Here is a 24,153-nt window from a genome sequence, read left to right as displayed (position 1 = left end):
GATTTGAAGAGGGCATGTCTCCCCCTCCCCCGGCAGCTCTGGATCTTGTGATGGAGAGATCTTATCCTCTCTTTGTGATTCAGAGGTGCCAGGAAGCTAATTGAATATTCTGATCTGCCCCCAGTGTTTCTTGTGGCTTGACCCCGGTGCTGTGTCGTACCACTACACCAAACAGCCCTGAACCTGCATAAATCACAACCTTGCAAAAGCCTATGCTCCACATCTTCTCTCCCCACCCCCCCTCTTTACTATCTTGATAGATAGAGAGCCTTTACGGAAAGGTTTAGAGGGATTAGCGTCCTACAGGACCTGGAGAGAAATCACAGTCTGCTAATAAGCAGCAGCATGTTCCCGTGCAACTTCTGCAGGAACAATACAGGCGCCTCTGCTCCTTTATTGAACTTGCAATCCATGGCAAAAAGAAGAAGAGTTAAGTTTTGAAATATTGCTTAAGTTCTTTTGCAGCATCAGCAAACAGCCATTGCAGTATAATGAGCATGGCATGATGCTAATGCAAAAGATACATGGTATTTATAAAGGTGGTGTCATTAAAATTAAACTGACAGAGCCTCTTGGAAGACAAATAGACCAATCTTTCTCCCATGATATGTATGTACAGTAGGCACTGTTGACATGCATGTGTATGTGTGTAAACATATAAAGAAAGTACAGCTTGGCATAACTAAATTTCCTACATGAAAGACTATTTTTGACTAATATATATAAAAAATAATGATTTAACTTCGCACATTTCATATATGATGCTTCTGATCCTGCAAGCAAAGCCTCCAAAATGTTTGTCCTTTTTACCAAGGCTGCATTCCAGTCTGAAGTTAGTCATTATCTTTTCCCTGTGATCCTACATACTGCTCTTCCCTTGTTAGTGGGTATATGGTTCCCGAAATGGCAGCAGTAAAAGACAAGGAGATATTTCTTTGTGTATTGCACACACTTTTGGAGAGTTAGAACTAAAGGAGCATGTCTCCAGCTGATATCTTGAGAATTCACAGCCAAAGCACTTTACCAAACTGATTTTATCTGCTAAGAAGGTGCAAAAATAAGTTTCATCCCTACAGTTTTCCCTTCATAGTATTTGTGGGAGGACGACTAAGTTCTAAGCTTTACCTCTGCATTGGTGAGCAGATGTTGGATTTTTTCCCAGAGTTATCAAAAATACTTTTTCTTATTTAGAGCATGCCTTTGGGACACTAAAACCTGTGACATACTTCACTTGCCACCTGCAATTCCCAGAACTATTCGAAACAGATGAGCACATTAAATACAGCACCAATGGACTCTGATACGAAGTCAGCAAAGTGCAGGGTCTTGGAAGCATCTTGGCTGTCCTGCAAAGTGTGGAGGGAGGGGCAGAGGCAGCCTGTGGCTGCAGGGCCTGGAGCAGTGCCTGATTCCCTCATGCTGGTTCCGGGGCCGCCGGGTATAAAGAGCTTTATGCAATGTCTGGAGGGTGGGAGTTTATAGAAAACGCGATGTCTCAACAGGCGAACACGCCTTTCTTCTGCAACTAGCAGGATAAGAAAAAGACACCAGACTCCTTGTGCTGCTGCTGTGCAGATCAGCACCCCGGAGTCCAGGAGTCAGCTTCCCAGGAAGCTGGAGCATCCCAGCCCAGATGGGACCTCACCATCGGATGGATGGAAGAGCAGCAACTGCTTGCAAACTGCTCATATTATTCACTGCATGCATGATGCAGGGCAGTTGCCAAGGTAAGCACTATGCTCCAGCCTCTCCGTAATGGGAATTGCACCGCAAGGAGCATATCCCTACTCCGGGGACTTTTATAAGAAAAAGACCAAAGTGTCTGAAAGTAGAGGGTTAACGGGCACTGATTCAAGGAGTTCTTTCTAATAGCTAGGGGAGACAGTTGGCTCTTTCCAGGAATCATTTGATGGAGTCGGTTTCTGTTGTGGAAAAGTAAGTAGCGCCTTAAAAGCACTGCAAACACCACCGATTCTTTAGCTTCACTTCATCTTGGTTTTAAATTATCCTAGGTTGCTTCCTTAGATTGTTTTTCTGGTTTGTACAAACTTTTTTTTTTTTTTTTTTTTCTATTTGTGTAAGACAGCAATGCACAAATGTGGCTAAATTTTGGGGGACATGTCAGACTTTGCAACTCTACAGTCTAAACACATGGCTTTACAGAACTGCAAGCAGGCAGGTTTTTCTGTGAGTCCTGATTACTGGCTGTGAATAAGGCCAAAAAAGAAAAAAAAATCACCCCAGACTTTTTGCATTTTTCCCTTGCTATCTTTGGGCCTTTCTTGCTACTGAAATACGGGTGGTTTTGCAGAGCAGAGTTCACCTGCATTCCAAGAGCTGTTTTGGTGACCACTAAAATTGTACCTAGAGTTGTTTTCGGTGAGGAGTGCACAGGCTGCAGCCCTTGCACGTAGACAGGTTGGGCCGGGGGGTAGGGGGTTGCGCATGGACACGCTTGTGTACGTGTGGTATATGCAGTCATTTACAGAAGGCTATAAGAAAGAAACAGATGCTTAGTCTGGAGCACAATAAGCTCCCCTCAGTCGGTCTCAGACGCAGATTTGAAGTTGAGAGAGGGAGAACTTTTTCTCTGGGCTTTACTGTTGCTAGGCGACAGCGAGGAGCATGTGACTGGCAGAGCAGGCTGAGTGCGGCTCCTCCGGTACTAATCTGGCTGCTGGGGATGGAGGAGCCGTGTGCCCAAGTTCTCCCTCCGCCTGTGACTGCAGCCCATCTTCCTGCCTTCCTCTTCTTCGCGCTGTTTAATTGCCTTGCATTGAAAATCAAGCCTGTCTTGTTGGAGCAAGAGTGGCTAAAGTGCATTTCCTCTGCTCCGCGTATTGACCTGCAGTCCTGCTGCTTCTGTGGGTGTCTGTGTATTACGTGTGTTCAAATTGTTAATCTGCTTTCTTTGCTCAACTCTTAGTTTAAGCTCCTTAGACAGAATCAACTAAGTAATTATACAGCAACTGCTGCTAGCAGCTCCCACTTATGAACAGGGAAATAAGAGATAGCTAATGTGCTGGAGACCTGTGAAAACTCCAGCCAAGGAGGTCACACTGGGCAGAATTAATCCTATGCACTATTATTTTACATTGGATAGAATGGAACCTGCAGTACAGATCAAAAATTTGGTTTTTTGTTCTACAGCTGCTTCTGATTGTCCAGAATGTACCTGATAAAAGACGTGACAGGACAAGCAGAGAGAGGCTTTGAACTAGTATCCATAGGTAGTAGAAATACAGAAATTTTTTTACTTTTACAGTGTTCCTCCCCCTCTTTCTTCCATTTTCCCCTCCCCCCTGCCTCCACAGTGGAATAACTGTGGAAAACAAACAGTATAATTTTAGTAATGCGTGACTGATAGTAGCAAAATACCTGGATAGCAATTTTGCCTGCACAGTGATTATGATAGTGAAATACTTGGTAACCTTAAGTTACAGTTCCTTGAATGTTGAGATGATGTCAAACTCTTATTTCCAGAAGGAAATTTGGAGAACCATGAAAGTAATCCCCAGCCTTTGAAGGAAAATGGTGAAAGTCTGTTATCTTGCTGAATCCTCAGTACTTCCAAAGGCACTTCACTGATGTTTTTTGAGATTTTTGTTGGCAATATCTGAGTGTTCCCAATATAAGGTTTTGTTTCTAGAAGAATCTCACCTAAGGACTTGCTCAAATGTTGGTACTCTTCCTCAATTTATCTAATTCTGGTTTTACTGAGAGTAACTGTAGTGCTCGTAAACAGAATAAAAATGCTGTGTTTTGTAATTGCCATAGTACAGAGCCTCTTTCTCCAACCTTTACGCTATAGGTCTTGTTGTCCGTGGGGTAATTGTTGTCAGAAAAAAGTGTAACTGGAATCTAAAAAGTAGTTAAGTGAAGTAGTGTCAAGCAGGAGCATGACAGCACTATTGCTTGTGCTTGTTTTGAGAAATATCAAAGTGCTTCACACTCAGCCATAAACTAGAGAAAATGGATGGATGTTAGCGCACCAAATTTGATTTGTATCCTGCACCTCTGCAATGATAAATTATCAGCTTGATACATCCCAGGCAAATATGACTAAAATTTTTTACAATTATGAGGTCTTTATGAGGCTGAGAATGAAGGCTATTCTGAGAATGAATGTATATGGTATGATGAGATACATCAGAAATCACAATGAACATTTGCATAAAGCGTGGCAGGCCATTAAGAAATAGGTATGGTAAGACCAAGTAGAGAAGAGGTACAGCAGTTCTTTCTGGAAGTCACGGAGAAACGTATTTTCCATAAGGCATTGTAATAGTTCAATCTCCAAATTAATAAATCAGTGTTTTTTAGACATTGTCTTCACTCAAAATTATTTAATTTGTCTGTAGGATGATGTACAGTGACATTGCTACAGGCAACAGGTAGGTCAGAGTCACTATTTGTACTTCCTTGTACAGCACTGCACACACTTAAATGACAGAGAAGCCTGTCTGTAAGATTCCACCCCTGCCCAGACCTGGAGTTTGAAGACTTGAGTGACTGGGGACTGAGGATTTGGAAGTAATGGGAAGGGAAAAAGGATGGCAAGAAATATGAATATACTGGTGCAATCCTGACATACAATTTACTGGGTTTTGTGCATTTCAGTGTTCACAATCCTGCGCTAGGACGATTTTCTTGGTTTCTCTTGAAGATGTACTCACACAAAATGAAGTGCACAAATTGCACTGCGTGTCCATCTACCTGGCTTCGAAACTGGTTTACTTCATGAGGCCTGACAATTTGCAAGTTTCCGTCAGTGAAGCACCTTATAGTCTTCTCACATTTGAATGAGTTTTTCTGTGCACTATCAGGGGTTTAGTTTTTTTTTTCTTTGTTCTTTTTAATGAATAGCCCACTACTAGTACATCTCTTGAATTTTCTTAATAATTCACTCTTTTTCTGTATTCTGTTCAGTAAAGCATATCAGGTATTTGCAAAGTAATCAGCTAAAGCAAAGAATGGGTCAAATCCCAGAATTTTAGTTAAATATTGAAAGCAGTAATCGGATGACACCTGGTTAGATTTAGGTTCTATGCCAAATGCTAGAATTACAGTAAATAATTAAGCTGTAGGAGTGAAGACAAACAGAGACAGAGAATCCAAGGAGATTTCAAGTAAGATAAATGTGTGATGTGTGTGATGCTTCTATTTCCCTGTAAGACAACCAAAACCTTCTTTCATAAATTGAGCTGATTGGAAATTTGAGCAATGAAATCCTACTTTAATCCAGATTTACTTGCCATGTGTTTTGCAGGAAATAGCAAAGATTCATTGGGGTAAAGGTAGACTGCAATTTCATTACAGCCTTTTAACTCTTTTCCTTTTGGGCTTCCTGGGTTGACATGAAATCACTTGTACTGTTTGGAGCCTTTCCCCTCCATGCACCTTCTTGCACTCTTAACTTCCTGTTCTTAAACACTGAACCTGGAGGTTCTTCTAAATCTGAATACTCTTCTTTTTAGTTGAGCAGTAAGCAGGTACATTGTAGATGTAGTTTGTTTTATCTATGTCATTGGATCCATTCAGTCTTCTACAGTACTTATTTTTAGATCTGAGTGGTTGTGATAACTTTTCAGATAGACAAATATGTAACTTGGATCACACTGTGCTATCACTTTTTTAAGCCAGAGTTGTATCTTCTCTTTCAGAGCTCTACTTAAAACACACTGGAACCGCATAGTACTTTGGATGTTTCAGAGGAACTTACACTTTCTAGAAGCTGTCATTGTTGAAAAACATTAAAGGTCTCTTTTTATTAAGGATCTACAGGTTGACTTCTATTTAAAAAGAAGTGCATGCTTTTATTCCACTTTGATTAATTAGTGATGATAATCACAATTTGTCAGGTTTTTTTTTTTAATAGCTTACACTGAATGTGGCAGATAAGAGCTGTTTTTAAAATTATTTAAAACTAAAGTGCTTCTTTATATAATTTAATAATAATACACTGTTCTTAAAATACCTTGAGCTGTTTCTAGGTGAAAAAATAACAAGGTTTCTTCTGAGTAAACCCAGTGCAATTCCTTTAATTTCAAAGAAATTACCGAGTTGTACTGATCTAAGACAGAAGATATGATTCAGTGAAGAGTAAACATCTCTTTAAATAGCTCTTCATTGTTTGAGATCCTTTTTGAAGTCCAATTTGTTATGATAATATTAATTCTTTTTAACAATTTTTTCTCCCTTGATTTGGTACACTTACAGAACAATTGAAAAAAAATAAGTTTAATGAGTAAGCATAGAACTGTTAAATCAAATTGATAACCTTTAGTGTATTCCTTAAGCTTTGACTGTTGGTTTCAGGGGTTTTAATGTTTTCTTTGTTTTGCAATACTGAAAGTGGATTAGAGATCAAAGGATCGCTGTTAGAAGTTTTGTTTTGGATTAACGAAACAACATATAAAAGTTGACTAAAATGGTTCTGTTTCTATGACCTGTTCTATTGTATAGTTTTAACATTAATAAGTTGCCTTAGTTTTACAATCAAGAAGCCAGATCTTCAGCACAAGGACATTGTTTACAGCAGCAGCGTGTCTGCCCAATTATTTTCCTGCACAGCCAGGTCATGATACTGCATCCTGCTGAGTCAAGTCACAGAATGGGGAATTGGGACTCCCTTTAGTGGGGATTGCTGGGTCATGCTTTTGTGGACCAAGAAGGCTGGAGCTTTAGTTGTCTTCTGTGGCATCTCTTAGGAAAGAAAAGAAAAAAAGAAGGCATAGTCTACAAGATATCCCAGGAACTGATACATTCACTGATGTATTTAGAATCTAGGTAATGGTTTTATCTTCAGAAACCATGGTGCACATAATCAACTCAAATAAATATACTGTAGAAAGTTCAGTTTACTTTGAGGAAGTGAAAGGCCTGCAGAACTGCAATACAGACATATATGTCCCAGATTTGTCACAAAGAAGGAAATCTACTATGTCAAGTTCATATCATTCAATACCCATTTTGATCTGATCAAGCCCTTGTCATACCTTGTCATCTAAGGGTACAGTTCCATGAGAAGTGATGAGCAGTGATAGTTCACTGCTCCTGGGAGCAGGATGCCCCCACTCATCTTCCTTCTCTTCTCCAATGTCCCATGCTCCTGTTGCTGACAACATTGAGGTTTTGGTACTTCCTTTGTGCCATTACTCATTGGACCTTTTCTGAGCTGCTTTCACTTAGAAACCTGTGGGAAAAATAAACCAGACCTATGGAATTATGGCCTAGGGATTTTGAGCAGTGTGCAGAAAGAAAGGCCTGGTAGTTACTGGAGTTTAGAAAAGAAAAGGAACCTTGGCATCATGGACAAGGAGAGGTGTGGGAAAGAGGGCAAGAAAGAGACACTCCATTTTCCTATGGTAAGTCAGGCTGGGCATGCAACTACTGCTTAATGCTGCTGCTGAAAACTTTACCATGCTGGGAGCAAGAGCAGTCCTATCAGGGCTAGAATGCACATGTGTTAGTGCTGCTGGAAACCCTTTTGTAAAGTTGTCTTGAGTAAACAGATGGCTTGACTTAAATGGAGCTGCTCACATGTTCACTTTTGAGCAGGGCTGTAGGGCTGTTCTCAACCTGCAACGTAAGAAGTGAATTGGATGATAACCAAGCACATGGAGCGTTGCTGCAGTTCTTGTTGGTCTTCTAGCTGTGTTAATAAAATTACTTTTACTACTGCAAGGTCTAATACTTTTTTAGACCTTTTCATGTGAAACAAACTCCCGTTTGTCTGAAATGAGTGACAAAGTCTGTGGTGTATTCCATAGGAATATTTGAGCTGTGTTTGTTAGCTCTGCAGTTAATTAATTTTCTGTGTGAAGTCAGCCACAGAATGCACTTTAAAGCTTCACTGAAAACAGGTGCAAAACTTTTTAATTCGTGGCTATGCAACTTTTTCTAATAGGAGTTCAGAATTCTCAGAGACTTAAATCCTGTAAGACAGTAGAGGGAGAGCCCCAAACGATCACTCTGTTAAAAAAAAAAATCTTGTCTTTAAACAGGCTGTGTGGAGATATTGACTCTCTGGACAGAAATATAACAGGTGTGGTTGCAATCTTCTCCTAGCAGACATTGTGAAAGACTGATGGAAAAGTATTGCTGTGAGGAGGGGAATTCCAAGTTAAAGGTTGCAGACCTGTAGGCAAGTGCCTGCAGTCCCCTGAGCAACATGATTTGTATGTTGTGTGTTACCATTGAGATACCTGGGAGACAGGGTATGCCTTTCCTGTAGTTTTTTGTGCTTGCTTCTGGATGTAAGGACATAGGGTGCAGTATGTGTATGCTTTTGTGTTTCCAAGCATGTTGCATGTGTAGGGCTTATGCAGCTATACTAGCTAGAGAAGTTCTTCCCTACTATTAATTTCTGTGTCTGGAATGCTGCTCAGAGTAGCTAGCTAATGTAATTTAAATAATGATTTAAAATATGAATTTATTAATTATTATGTCTTAAAAATAATAATGTATGAATTATTTAAAATAACAATTATTTAATATAGTGGCCCAGCAGCCACTAATGAAGGGAAGTCAGAGCAGAATCAAGCATCGTTAAAAAGTCAAAATGTATGAGTAAATCTGATAGTTATAGATTTTGGATGCTTAGGGAAATTATAGGTAAAATACTTCCATTGGGATTGACAGGAAGAGTAATGTTTCAGGAGAAGATGATCTTTCTTGTATTTATCTTCTTCTGATGAATTCAAGGACTGTCTTTTTAATGTGGCACACTCATTAATATTACTATTTGTGTAAAAGGATTTCTTAAATTATTTTTTAAACAAAAAACTAGAAAGAAAATATTCTACACTTAGAAACAAAACAGCCAAAGGATTATTTAATTCTTATTGTTTGTTCAGGTTCTTTTGGATAAACTGCATTTTGTGCGAGCACATCAGTCAATATTGTTGTTTCAGTTCAGGTGATCCTGGCAGGAGGTGTGGAACTAGATGATCTTTAAGGTCCCTTGGAGCCCAAACCCTTCTATGATTCTATGATTCATCGTTTACTCAGGCCTGCCTTTCCTTTTTGGAAAGCTTGATAAGGAGTGACCAGCCATTAGCTGCTAACTGAAACAGAGTCATACTGAATAAGGGAGAAATGTGATGAGTCAGTGCATCCAAAGGAGTAGATGTAGTTCCCAATATCATGGGCAGTAGTAAGCAGCATTAGAATGCCTATCTAGGCACACTAGATGCTTGTAGCATGTGGTCTATCTGTTCTGTACTGACATGTCAGTTCTGCTTTTCTGACAATGATCCCACACGTTTAGTTTGCAATGAGTAACTGTTCCAATTTTTGAAATTTGTGCAAAATGACTAGTGCCCTGGGAAGCTTAAGCCCTTGGACACAGTTTAATTTTTTTTTTTAATCTAGAGCCCTACTGGTATGATGCTAAAGAATTTTGTTGTGGATATGGGTTCTATGGTGGGAAGACAGAAATAGCTTTCATTTTATGTGCTTACCATGTTTATTATCTGCAAAGGAAAGTGGTTTATTTTTTGCATGGCAGGTTTTATTTTTCATTTAATGACTTGCAATATAAAATTACAGTGAGGTTTATAATTTGGCAAAATTTTATATGTTGCATATCCATTTTCATTCTAGCAACGAAACAGAAAAGAAATACAAAAACAAAACAATTTAACTGTCAGGAGCTGCGCAGGAAGGCTTTACTGAGGCCAGTTCCTAGTGCTACAATGACTCATCAGCTTTCAGGAGAGCATGACAGAATGGAATGCAGGTCATCATCTCAGCATGGGGTCTAATTTTGAGAAAAAAAAGCACATGTGTTGGTAAATTTCTTCTTAAAATTGCACAGGATTTCAAAACGATAAAAGCTTCCTGAGAGGGTTGTTTGATCATCTGCTACTGCATCTGGCTTTCTCGGTGATATATACTGTACATGTTCTCTCTAAGTGGTTTAAGCACTTATATTTTTTTCCCCACTCTCCATACACTGTGTAGTTGTAAATACTTCCTAGTCTTGAAGATTTTCCTCTTTTGGTCATATTCCCCCCCACCTTCTGTTAGCCAGTTGTTATTCTACAGCAGCCTTGGGGCCATTAGCTAGGCTCATTCTTATGAAAATGCTTGGGATGCTTCCCTCTGTGAGTAACTGAGGCTGTCTTTATTTCTGAGGTGTTTGCATGTTCTTCTTCCTCTTTATGTCATATGGTCAATTAGAACAGATTTTTACATACTTAGTGTGCCATTCATGAAAAAGAAGCTACTCAGATTTAGGAGGGCTGGGATGTGTATGCTTCCTTAGAGATCCACAGTTGTTGCTTCACTTCCCCAGCTAACACAGTCACAACTGATTTATGTGGATTAAGACACCTAATGTCAAGACAACTGGGTGGGGTTATCCCGTTGAAGGCAGAGCACGTTCTTCACATGTAACGTCTGAAATACATTTTTATATTGAGAAGGCTAATCTGTCACAGCGTGCAAGTACTGGTTCTCTTGAATTTGGCCATAGAGATAATAATTTTACTAAAATCTCTAAGGCGTATGAACTGTTTTTGTTAGTGTCCTCTTGGAAAGTACTTTCTATGCAGTTTAGATTAAATAAGGTGTCCAAGAAAAATTAATAGCTTACCCTTAGTTATCACTGAAGTGCAAGAAATTTGTCAGTGACTTAAATGAAACAGGGAACATGGTCTGTTCAATATGAAGAATATTTACTTTATCACTAGAAAGGAGTATCACCTCCTGTCTATTAGAATTAGTCCTTGCTTAAAAGGATTATTTCTTATTCCTGCCTTGTTATAGGACTAAAAAGATAGTAAAAGTTTATTTGCTGCTTTAAAAAAGTGACTTGAAACAAGATTATAAAGTAACCTAATTTTTATTATTTTGTTTGTAGTACTGTATGATGGAAAAGATACATAGTATGGATATGTACTTTTTGTGAGCATGTATGATAAATAAACTGTCATGGTTTTAAATTTATAAGGTTGGGTTTTTTACATTTATGATCAATCTGAACAACTTTGAAAGACTGAAGATCTTAATTTTTTAAAATTTTTCCAGAATAATTGGTTTGAAGGTGGTAATGTAGAAACCATTGTTGTTTTGTTCTGAATACCAGAGCCTTAAGAAAAAAAAATTAAAACTGAATTTTCTTTTTTTATTTAATTTTTTTTTTCCTAAGAGATCCATATGTGGTATATTAAAAAAAAAAAAGTTTGTTCTCTTTATTGGTTCCAGCTTAAAATTGAAAAAAAAATGAATAGATTTGTTAAGAACAAATTAATAAACCATTTCCATTTTTATCAGGCTGTTTGCATTTGCTGCTTTTTCAGTCAATAGAACTGAAGTAAGGTAGAGGAGATGAGGATTATGAGTATCTTTAATGTTGCTAGGAAGCATTTACAGTGTCATTCATTTGAACTTGTTGTCTGCAGGAGACCTAAACCCTTTTTTCTTTGCAGGAAAGCTTTTGTGCTTAGTTTCAGTAGATTAAAATCCTGAATTTCTTTAATTCTTGGATTTTTGTTTGGGCATTAGCAGAAATTAATCTATAGCCCTTTTATAACTGTATTAACTGAAAACAAATAGTTTAACATTGAATACAATGATTTTATCTATTTTTATCAAAGATTTTGCATGTGAGCATTATTAAAATGATATTTGATGCTTTAGTTCTAACAATTGCTTTAGTTGACAAATATCTGTATGTGCAAGAACATGCAGGCACAAAGCACAGAATATAATGTAGATTTTGCTCAGCTTTTTTCCTGCTTGGCAAGTAAAGGCAAACCATAAAAATATGCTGATGTTGCAGGGAAACATGGCATTTCTAAGTCCATAATGAAAGACAATATTTTCACTTTTGGTCTTGAATTTTTAAGTGCTTTTATAAAAAAAAAATAAATCAGTGAGTAAAAGTTTCAAATGTAGGTATTGGATCTTACCTGTCAGAGTAGAACTTGTTTATTATAGTTTCTGATACCTGTCATTGTGCTGAACACAAAATGTGGTTTACTCAAAAATAAGTCCAGCTGGTACTCATGAAGAACCAGATCTTCTGCTTCAAGTTCAGTCCTTTATCATTTCCACTGCTGCCTTCTGCCTCCCACCCCCATACAATCTGACATGTGCCTTGTTTCTTGTACTGTTTAATAAGCATACCAGCAAAACAGAGTGTGCCTCTCATGTATTGTGACTTTTTTTGAGTGCTGACAGATAAAAAATCAAATACGAGTCTGTGGTGGTGAAAGGAAGAACAGGCCCATTTGGCCTCTTGACATCGGTGCACCCCCAGGAGTTCAAAAGCCTCCTGTCTTTATGTGCAGACTATCCAGGGCATGGCCCTGTGTACAGTGCAAGGCACAAGGAGTTCTTGATCAGCTGCTGAGTCTGTAGATGCTGTTTTACTAATAATAATCTTGTTATATATAATTGGATGATAATTCAGTAAAAAAAAAATCCTACACTTCCCTATCAACAATGCATTGCTGTATATCTGGCACTTCAGCTTTTCTGCCTCAGATTGTCCCTTGACTAGTCCTCTGTCTGCCTATCAATCTGTCTATAAAGATCTTGCAGTCATGTGAAGTGAGTGCAAATGCACATTTGTGTTGTCTTTTTGTTGATATTGCCTGTAAAAATTACTTCTTTAATCTAATTTAGAGATACGTAGGTACAAAATATGTTTGGTGTTGCAAATGCTTGAAAACTGCAGATAAACCTTTTACTACTCTGTGTAATACCTATAAATGTTTGTGTGGTCTGTGTTGTTTTTTTAAAATATGAATAGTTTGTATTAAATTTAATGAAGTTTAAAGAGTGTAGAAAGACTGAAGTTTAAATGTCATGTTGAGATATATGAAAGTTAGCATAATTTCATCAGACTCTATTTTTCTTATCTATTTAATGATATTTGTTCATTCTTCGATTATAGTTGCTAGCAGAATACTGCTTTTTATTATCATAGGGCATTACTTGAAAATAAGCTGAGGTTTTCCTAAACTTTGAATTTTGCTTCTTTCTACATTAGTGAGGTGGAACAGAGGTGGAATTTCCACAGTTTCAGGCTTCCCTCCTTGAGCATTCCAAAACCTCAGGCTGTTTGACATGTAATTAAGCTAGGCAAAAAACTAACATCAAAGTGTATGGAAGATGATTCTTCAGGATTCTTTTACCTGCAAGGCCCCTAGAGAGGGCTGCCTTATTTTTCTATTTGTAAATTTTGTGTGGAAGGGGTTTGTAATGTACAGTCTGTTTGCATTATTTATTGAAAATCTGAAGATGTGTTACAAGTGTTAAGTGCTCAGTTGAAAAAATATTGCCTGGAAGAACATTACTCTTTTAGATGCAAATAAATGTGTTGAAAGTGTTGTTTCCTGAAGTGTAAAGTAATTGCAGCAGTGTAAGTTTGATTTCTGAGTGGACAGTTTGAGAGCGGTACAATCTACCCTGGCCTTAATACATTCCTCATTACTTTAAATTCTTCATTCAGACTTAACTGCTAGAGAAGTGTTAGCAGTTCTCAAAGGCATTGTGAGCACAAGGAAGGAAGAACAAATGAGGGGGTTTGGCCTATTCTGTGTAGTCAGAATGAACAGTCATGGCCCTTAATGTGTGGATGACAAATGTAATTCAGAAGATGTCTAGTCAGAGTTAAAAGTGTGAGGGACTTCAAGGTTAAATGGATAGGTAGAAAATATATGAAAATAATACAAAAGACTAGAACTGTTCAGGGAGGTATTGCAAGGAGTCAAAAGTAACACAGAGAGGCAAAGAGTAAGGCTGTTTTGGTTCTATTATAAGCCAAACATAGCATTCTGGTTTTAATACAAAAGGATTGAATTTTAGCTTTAATTCTGAAATGAAATGTTTCTGCATGAAGTGAAGCCCAGTGGAGGTTGAGAGGGTGTAGTGGACTGCCTTTCTGTTGAAGACTGTGGCCCTATGCGTTAAAGCATTGCACTGTGAAATGTGTGATGCTATTAACCTCTCCCTCTTCTGCTGGAATTCCCTGTGACTTAATGTGACATTGAGTAACATTCATTAGTGGTGTGAATGTTGAGTACCATCCCCTAGTGGCAGTGGGCTTTGTCTTTGGCAGTGGTTTACCATAGGGTACTTCATTCATATGCATTTCATTGTTGTGGAAAAATAAGGTGAATAGTGGTAGATGATACACTTATTTTTTATAAATTAAAAGTGTTTAGCTCGTAATTAGCTCAATCTTTCCTCTGATAAAATCACTAATATATTGTTCTATTCCAGTGGAAAATGACTACCTGACAAAACCTTTCTGCCAGTAGCTTTCCCAGAGCTAGTAACATAAGCCTTCTTGTTTTACCTGGGCAAATTCTGAAACATCCACTGAGAGTCTCTTACAAGAGAATCCCAGACACAGAGAACAATATAAATTCCAGTGACCAAATTAGCATGAAGCACCATGATATTAAGTATAACAAGAAGTTTAGAAACAGTACTTAGGTCTACATTTTTCCAATAATGCTTCTGATCTTTGCTTTGCAATTTCAGTACTAGACTGGTTTATATTAAAGCCAATATCATATGTTTGTTATTTCTTTGGTGTTTCCCTTAATATTGAGCAGTTGAAACCAATTTTTCCTTTCAAAATTATTTTTGTTAGTGCCAAGAGATTCTTCTTTATGTATATATGTTCTGATGTGATTCCTAAGATCTGCCATGCATTTTTAGCCTGTATTTTAGTAGTGCTTTAGTCACAGTCAGAAGACTGAAACTGAATTATAATAATAGTAGAGCAACACCAAATTTTAAAGATGAAAACGAAGACTGATTACTTTATTGTTCATTTTTAAACTCAGTGGTTATTTCCTTCCTATCAGCATTTGTCAGAGTAAATCTGAATTTCTATGGAAATTAGTTCATTAGTATATTTTTTTGTAATATCTGACTGATTAATGAGCTGCCTTACCATTTAAAAAACCACAAAAATTTATTGAAAGGAAAACCTTCCATAAAATTACTGCTTACCAATTCTTCAGTGACTTGAAGCTTCAAATAATGTCAATAAACAAGCAAATACCCCTTTTTTTCTAACAGTCCCTGCTCTTGCTGAAACCCAGATGCTGTAGGCTCACATTGCATAGAATATACCAAATCTGGTTATTACTGACATGGTTATTTTTCTTTCATTCTGGTTCTTTTTCCTGGGTATTTGTAGCAGTAACTTTGTAATCATGTGTTTTTCCCCTTATTACTTTCTCTTTTATCAAAGTTAGAATTGTTTTTGCTCACAGATGAAACACAAGCTTTTTAGAACCTCTGTAAGAAGTGCCCTCGATACTGCAGATAACTTTTGCTTCTTTTGTATCACTGATTTTCAAAGATTGGGTTTTTTAAATGAATTTACATAATTATCTGCTAGATAACTTTCTTTGTTCTAAAGATAATATAAAACAGTGATAATTGAAGTATTAGTCTTTCGTAACATTTGTAGGTGTTTCAGAACTCTTTGCCTTCAGTTATAAGTAAGCACAGCAGATAACATTGTAAAGCTTGATGCTGTAATTAACTACATTGTAACAGGTCTGCTGAAGAGTTGTATGAATGGACATGGATTCGGTGCTTACTGTTTATAGGTGTGAGCATCTTAAACTATACTTCTGAAAAGTATTATAGAGAGTAGCAGACCTGTGTGACTTGCAGGTTTTCTGTTAGCATTCAGTTGCCCTTTCTGGTACTGTACAAAGACTGCTGTGTTTATACTGCTTTTAAAAAGGTTTATCAGTGTTATCACCTCATTTTAATCACTATAAGGGTATGTTTAACTATAAGAACTTGATAAAAGATAGGCAAAATAAATTATTGTTGTACATAGTGCATAAATTTTTTTAGCTAGTTATTACTTAGAAATAATATGCAAGTAGCTCATATTGCTTGTTTATAAGCATGTTTCATTAAAAATCCTAATCATGTGGATGCAGATTTGATTCTATGTTGTAACTTCCTTTTTTAAGTGACTATGAATATTTTTGAATAGCCATATTATTCTAAATATACAAGAAGATTTAGTATTTGTTTTGCATAGTAATTGCAATTGATAAATGGTGGTTTTATGTTGTGTTTTTAAAGCTTTAAGTGCTAATCTCATATGAAAATGTTGCTTTGTAGGGCAAAATCAGGGAGAGGGCCTGGGATTCCAGAGTGAACTTGTACATTCCTTCAGGGCATTTTTGCAAGGGAGGTTGTTGTGTTTTAAAGGTAGTTGATAAGAGACCTGCACCACCAACCCCAGACCTGCACCACCAACCACCATCATGCATTAGTCTATAGAAGGTATTTGGGTGAACATACTCCTGTACCACTCCGTACCACCATTTATCCAAGTGAAATTTTTGACCATTTGCAGGATACATTATAAATCAGGGTGTCACTAACAGACAATCAGATTTGAACATTCCTTGCATAAAGTAGCTTGCCTATATCCCTGAGGAATACATCACTTAACTGTGTTTATGTGACAGTGTTGATATGCCTGGTTTTACATTAAAGTTATGTAGTGTGTTATTTATGTCATCATGAATTCACAAAATAGGTGGTTGTGCTTTATGTATACTGAGGTTATCTTCTCTGGACAGATCACTCAGAAGAATTGAAAGATGTAACTTTATTATATGGTTATTAAATTAATCAGGAAATGGGATTTTTTTTTTCTTCAGATTGGACTTTGCTACTACTTCGGGTTTTTTCAGTGTTCCCCTCTCTGAGGTGCTGACAACAGATTAACATGAAACAGAGCTCTGTTGAACCTAATTATGTTGTAGCTTATTGTTTTGAGGATCTATAAAACTGTTCGCTCCCTTTTTATGAGGCTGTAGTCACAACGAAAGGCCATAAACAGTGCCTTTTCTCTTTCCTACAGACTGGAGATTTCATTAGTTGACTCTAATAAAGGCCTGATCCAGCTGCATTTACACCTGGGAATGAATGCTTCTTTATCAGGTCTTAATCCTTAGTAGATCAAGCAGGAGAGAATGACAGCAGGATAGCTTTTGATCAGCCATAAATGTCTGAAAGCCTAATTTTTAAAAAAATTACTTGCTATTCAAATTGTGACATGCTTTCCTGTATTTCAGAGGAAATATTTTAAGTATGAGGGCATTATTAAAAAGCAAAACAAGACTGAGATCTTTCTATACTTTCAAGCAATTACCACTGAAACAAAATTTCCACATCAGCTAAGGGGATTATTATTGTATGTTTTTAAATCCTCATACACTTGGGAGAGCACTAATGTTTAGCATGTTTTGCCCTTAGATATAATGTGGAAAATTATGCCCCACCTTTATTTAAAGTCTATACTGCTTGGGAATTTAAAATTGATGCATTCCTGCTAAATAGGTTTCTGTAGTGTATGTACTCTGAAACTTGTTTGGGTTATTTTTTCCTTTTTTATAACTATTTTGTTTTGTTTGTATAATATACAAATGCTAAAATTATTAGAATTTTCTAGCAATTTAGTTGGAGATTCCTGTAATACTTGAAGATGGTTCTTTGCCTTTTTTATTGTTTGACTGGGTATATAGAGCTCTTTTATATATTTATATATATATACATTTTATATATATATATATATATATATATATATATATATATATACTCTTTAATATTTTTGTACTGTCTCTGGTATTATTTTTCTCCATGCTGCAAGATAGTGGATAAAGCAGGGTTCTTGCTGAATGTGACTGTGTGTTTTTATGTGCCTGTCCTGCTAAGCTGTGTGTCCTGTGTTTTGGCACAGGATGTGAGCGGGGGCAGTTCCGCTGTGGCGATGGTCGCTGCATCCCTGCAGACTGGAGGTGCGATGGGGCCAGAGACTGCTCGGATGATACAGATGAAGCTGGCTGCCGTAAGTGAAACAGTACAGAGCAGCTCCTTTGTAATCTCAGAAACTGGGAGATTCCAATGTGCTCAACTCTACCCGTGCTACAAGAATGAATATTGAATTGGGAGAAAACCACTAGTTGTCATGAGATACTGCAGAATCTATTTGAGTCATATTCTATGAGCTCATGTGGCTTTGGTGCACAGAAAATCAAATAGTGCTCAGCTTCTAACATGACTTTAACCTTTTCTTAAAAATCTGACTGTCCAATAATGCAGTTTCATATTATGACTAATGTTCTAAGTAGATGAAGAAATTTATTGTAATCTGTTGCTGTAGTAATCCTGAATATAGGATGTATATACAGCTACCTCCAGCATCAGTTGTGCTCAAAATCTTTGGATTTTTAAGACTCTGGACAACTAGCTGTACCTACTGTGCCCAAAGTAGAGTCATGCTTAATTGTCTAGAGTTGATTGTGCTGTGTCAGCAGCTCATGGGCAACAATTTTATTCATATAGACTCTAATATCCATGCACAAAGATTCTCTCAAATGGAGAAAATGGATTCTCTGAATGGAAAAGTTGTGAAAATGAAGAATTGCCCTCCATAGTCTGTTTTCAGGAGTATGCTAGTGTTTTACCTTCTCAGTTCTAGTGTTTTTTGAGTCTTATGGGTTGGTGCAATTATCAGTCCACTTACAGATTAGATCAATTTTTTTTAGATCAATTTTTGCCCCTCAGCTGGTAGGGAGCGAGACTAGTTTATATCTGTTTTACACTGTTATTATTTCTTTGCTGCTTGATCCATGTAATAATTGGAGGCCGTTGACATGGCTAGGCAGTCTGATTTGTTGCTTAGCACTTAGGTCCAAAAAAACTTGTGTAGTCCTGGATTAAGGTGCCTCTAAACTGGCAAAACAAAATGGTGTTGTCTCACAGCAGTAATGAAAATTAAACTTCATTTTTTGAGTTAGTTGTCCTTTAAAAACAATATGTTAATGTGCTATAGGTAGTGGGGCACATGTGTGCCTAGCAAGGTTGTTTAAAACTGGTCTGAGGTTCAAATCATACTAAAAGATTATTCTTTGGTCCTTGAAGCAGGAAAAAGTATGCATGAAGTACATGTCTGTAGTCTGTGATCAATTTTATCCCTCTAATTAGTTTACTACTGATGTTACTTTGTACTTTCCATCTCTAAATCTACAAATTGTTTTAATTTTTTCCTTCATGCTTTGGTTAAATTGAGAGTTGTGCTTGCATATCATCCCATGAGCACAAAGTTGACCTTGTATTTCAGCAAAAATATAATCCTGAGAACAGAGATGATCAAGACCAGAGTCCTGTTTACTGGACTGTGTTGTACTAGAGATTCTTCCAGGAGTATTAACTAGGGATGGAGTGAGCTGTGACACAGTTTCAAACACGTATTTTGATCTTTCTCCTTGATGGTTCCCTGTTGTTTATCTATTTGAAGAGTACAGAGTGGAGCTGGAACAACAGCATTCAACTTGTTCTGATCTGATCCTCACTTTTGCCTCATGAATTCACAGGGAAAAATTGTGAGCTTGTTTTGGGAGATCATGTTCTTACCTGGGGTAAAGCAACAGAGGTGGAGTGAGAGCAGTTGAACAGACATCCTGTGAGACAGGGGAAGCTAGTGTGACTCTATACAAAAGTGAAAAAAAGGGCTCTGCCTTTTTTGGGGTCTCCCTTCTAGAGGAGCTTGTGTCTCCAGGAGAAAAGATAAGGCTGAAGAGTCTATGTAGGAGTTTACTAAGCTGAATTTTGCCTTTGAGCATCATTTTGCTGGTCCACTTTCACCTCTCTGGTCGGTCCATTTTCTTTGATCTGTTAAATGCTTCATGTGTTTCATGGAAGTTACAATTCATTGACGCTTGAATCTTAGACCTTCTTTTCCCTTATGATATTATTTTCTTTGAAAGTGCTTCCACAGATGTCCGTGAAATGACAGGTTTTTTTCATTGCTTACACTAGCACAACCTACCTGTGAAGGAAATCAATTTCAGTGTCGGACTGATGGGGAATGTATTCCACAGTCATGGGTTTGTGATGATGAGGAGGATTGTGAAGATGGCTCAGATGAACATCAACAATGTCGTAAGTATTTTAACTTCCAGTGTTATACCAGCTTTGTGAAATAATGTAATTTACATGGCAGCATGTTGAGAACATAGATAAACAAGCTCTCTGTAAGTACAGAAGTCTCTCTAAGGTATTTCTAGAAATAAAATAATCTTAAGTAGATAAAATACAGGAAATATGTCTAAAAAGATATCTCCAGGTCTTGAAATCTGACAATTACTCATGCTTCTTTTAATTAAAAAGAGAAAAAAATTTAAAGTGTATACTGAGTTTAATACTTAATAAAAAGTTTAGTAATTTTCGCCATTCAAAAATGGTAAATGGTGAAATATGTGTACTACTGTATGTGCTCTGTCCATTGGCTAGCAAAATTCACAGTGGCACCTCAGAACTATATATAACAAAATTTAATTATCTTTAGATGACTTCAAAATATATTTGTATACAAAACAGAAGGAATTATCAATAATGAGCAAACATTGGCCAGTATTGTAGTATTTTCAGCAATGCTATTAGTAGCATTATTATTTAGAATTAACAGAGCCATTCTTTCTCATGCTCAGAGAGGAGAAATATCTATGGTTTTGGTGTGTGGTGGGAGTCTAGTCTTTCATTATCATTTGGACAGCTTAAACTTAGAACATAATTCTGATTAGTATTTCACTTTAAATATGCTAAACAGTGTATTATTCATGTCTGAATTGCTGTTTTCAAGTAAAGTGTTTAGTGTTCGCTGTATGGTTTATATAAAGAAAATAGTTTAACAGCCTGACTGCCACAGCCTAGGCTTTGCTTTTTTCTTGGTATTGATAGACAAATAAAATATGTTGCTCTTGTTTACAATTTCATGACTAAGTATTTGAAGGGCTATAAGTACATGCCAAAATGGTGAGAGTGAACTGAGCTGATTATTGCACCAAATTACATTCTCTGCATTATTGCATAAGGCAACAGAACAAATGTTCAGTGTTCTGAAGGATGGTTTTTCTGCCATTTCTAGTATTAGAAGTGACTCTAAGTGATGAAGATAAGATTAATTTATTTTCATTTTGATTGTGTGTATAATTTTTTGATAACTTCTTTGAACTGAACAGCTCTGGAGCTACTCACCAACCCCTGGGTAGGTCAAAATGTTTATTTTGGAAGGATTTTGCTCACAGACTTGGTTTTTGCTTTTGTATCTTGATTCCATCTTAATCCACTGAGGATGGAAATTTTTGAATGATAGATAACTACCTTTTGCTCCCCTCTTTCTCTGAGAAGGAGTCAGCAAAACTGCTGGTTATGTTTTAACTAAAGAATCTGTAGGTAAAAAATGCAAAATGAGCAAAAGCTCTGAGTTCAACCTTGGAACTGGGTCACTGTAACATTGTTCGCCATGTACTGGTTAATCAGGAGTGTCAGTATCTACACAGGGGCACTGTGCTGTTGCCGTTTTGAGTCATCTCCTGGTATTTGTCCTCGTTGTTCTTAAGGGACTTTTTATCTCAGTGTTTGGGAAAGCTAGAGGAGATTTTCCTCCTTGAAATATTAAAACTTTTTCTTTGGAAAACTATCTGACAGCTCTGGAAGTCATAAATGCAGAAATCTGTTTTACTTTACTGTCATGCTCTTGTTTTTCCTCATGACACTAGTATCCCAGTGGCTGATCTTATTTTGGGAACACTGCTGACAGAAGGTGGCAGAGAGAGCCCCTGTAGAGCAGCAGATGACAAGATGCCAATATAGATTGGGATGATGTTGAGAAACAACATGAGTTTGAAAGAAACAAATGTGCAGGGGCAGAGGGAAGGGAAAGTTAGTAGTAAGCCTGTCCTTCAACCATATCTTCACAGATTCATGTTAGTTTGCCTAAGAACTGAAAGTGTAATTCGGCTGTAGAGGAATCAAAGTAGAAGTGAACAGTTTTATGTGATTGCTTTTTCCTGACAGCTGTCAAGAGAAGAGACATAATCATTCTCAATCCTCCATTAGTTACATACGCAAACTATTCCTGACTGTTGAGGCCCTGGCTGTATTAGAGAGCGGTGCCGTACCTCCAACTCTGCTGTGTTTACATTGTGACATTCCAGTTGACCGAATAACTTGGAGTTATTGACAGATTTTGACCCAGGAAATAAAATAAGAGAAAACTTTAAATCAGTGAGAATTGATAATTTAATCTTTTAGGCAGAATAATTATGGGGAAGTACTTTTTAACCTAGGTCAGTTCTTCAGTGAAGAAAAGCAGTGACCTTGCAGACTGCAGGAGCCCTCCCAGAGCTATGCTGTCTGCTATGTGCTTGTCAAGTGTTCTTTAATCCTCTTGAATACACCAAGATACAGGGGGAGAAAGTGTTATACTGATATTTATGAGAAAGATGAAGTAGTTAAAGAGGAAGGAAAATATTTTTCCTGATAAAAAGCCTTGGTTGACAGGAAAGACTGACAGTGTGCCTGTTTGTTGCAGCGGGAAGGACATGCTCGAGTGAGCAGTTCACGTGCTCCAATGGACAGTGCATCCCCGGAGCATACTGGTGCGATCGAGTGCAGGACTGCACCGATGGGACAGATGAAAGAGTCTGCCGTGAGTGTTAACTCCTAGCACAAGATCTGGTTTCATCTCATCTCTCTGTGGCATTTTAATACATTTGTAAGATTAAAGGGCTTGTTGATAGACAGGATGACCACAATATGCTTTTTGTTACAAGAGTTTCGTTTCAGATTCTTCTGTGTATTAGAGCTGATGTTCTGATACAGATCTGTTACCACAGAACTCAAGTGCAAACTGTCAGCACAGGATCAGGTCATTGTCTGTTTCTCATTGTCTAAAAGATGATTAATATTGCACTTTAAAAAGGCAGCTGTGTTTAGTTCTCTTATGGCTTTGGGATGCTCGGAGCTAACTTTGCCGAAGTTTTCGAAGTTGTTTTTGCATACTCCATATAAAATCAGTAACACTTATAGAAAAGCAAAATTTGACTCCATATGACTTATTTGAGGAGATTTGATCTCTCCAATAGCATTTTATTCTAGACTGCAGCTTCCTGTGGAGATGATTTAGTCATATTGTATTCAGATCAGTTGTTTATGTTGTGCCAGCAAAATGAGGATGGACAAGTAGTTTTTTTCACTCTAACTTCCCCAGAGTTGAGGCTGCCTGGCTGGTGACAATCTCCCTAAATTCTGGCCTAGGTTGAATATTGATGGAAAGGAAAGCTGGCCACAGAATAGAGGCCATGCTTTCCAGGAATGCTTTTGTCTAGTACCTACACAGCAGTGTGTAACAGGCATGTCTGTTCATTGTTAGTCCTAAGGAAAAGCTTCACACATCCTGAGTGACTTCTAACATATAAACTGCTATTCCAGCTGTTAGAACATAGTGTGCCCTTGGGAAACAGACATAACTGTAAACTCCACTAGAACCAGGCCCAGAGCAGGAGGTGCAGGAAGAGGCTGGGGTGGTAATGGATGGACAAAGAAACAAGAAATTAAATTTTGATAATGGCTGTGCTTAGGGGAAAAAAAAGGCATATACCTGTGCTGTGTAAAGGAAGACTATATGGTCATCTGACTGCTAATGTGGTTTATCCTTGACTCACAAATGGCTGAAATTGTCCCTGTGACAATTCAGAAAAGGTATTTAGGATTATATTATACTCTGGAATAAAAAGTTACTAAATCCTCCAGCTTGGATATTTTCATGTGATAGATCCATGGTCACTTCTGATCACCAATACAAATGGCTAAAAGCCAAGATCCAAAGAACCCCATCTCATTGCTGGAAGAATATCTTCTGTAGATTGGCATTTTTTTCTCTTAAAGTTTAAAGTAAGAAATGAAGTTGATAACTTAATTTAGTAAATCTATCACACATGAAAAAATCCTGAAGACAAGATATCTGTTTTAAAAATGTATTATCTGTGAATTAAAGAACTGGAACTGCTGAGCATCTCTGAGATACCTGTAAGTAGGCATTGAATACAGTGTGGAACAGCCAGGTGCCATGGTGTAATTGTTATAATGAAGAAAATCTGTGTCAGACTGGAGTGGAGTCATAAAGATGATACTTAAAACTCTTTTTTAAAACTAGACACTGCTGTGATTGATGTTTGAAAATTGAAGTACACATTTATTTTCATGTTTAACATTCTCAGCTAGGTAAATGAAAAAAGGCGGTTAGGAAAGGTCACTCTAGATACATTAACAGTGGCACTCTACTGCTGTGGGGAAAGC

General features: G+C 37.4%; 1 protein-coding gene across 7 annotated transcripts in view; it reads left to right on the top strand.

Moving 5' to 3' along the window:
• Positions 1-1,455: 1,455 nt before the first annotated feature.
• Positions 1,456-24,153, top strand: part of LRP2 (LDL receptor related protein 2) — a 114,583-nt gene continuing 91,885 nt past the window's right edge. For all 7 annotated transcript variants that reach the window (XM_038143380.1, XM_038143377.1, XM_038143378.1 and 4 more), the window contains exons 1-4: positions 1,456-1,727; positions 17,750-17,857; positions 19,831-19,953; positions 22,388-22,504. In XM_038143380.1, the coding sequence (XP_037999308.1) occupies positions 1,634-1,727; positions 17,750-17,857; positions 19,831-19,953; positions 22,388-22,504 (442 nt within the window). In that variant the 5' untranslated portion in view covers positions 1,456-1,633. The remainder of the gene's footprint in view (positions 1,728-17,749; positions 17,858-19,830; positions 19,954-22,387; positions 22,505-24,153) is intronic.

Source organism: Motacilla alba, chromosome 7 (genome assembly GCF_015832195.1).
Source record: "Motacilla alba alba isolate MOTALB_02 chromosome 7, Motacilla_alba_V1.0_pri, whole genome shotgun sequence".
NCBI classification, from domain to species: domain Eukaryota; kingdom Metazoa; phylum Chordata; class Aves; order Passeriformes; family Motacillidae; genus Motacilla; species Motacilla alba.
This window is presented reverse-complemented; position numbering and strand designations above follow the sequence as displayed.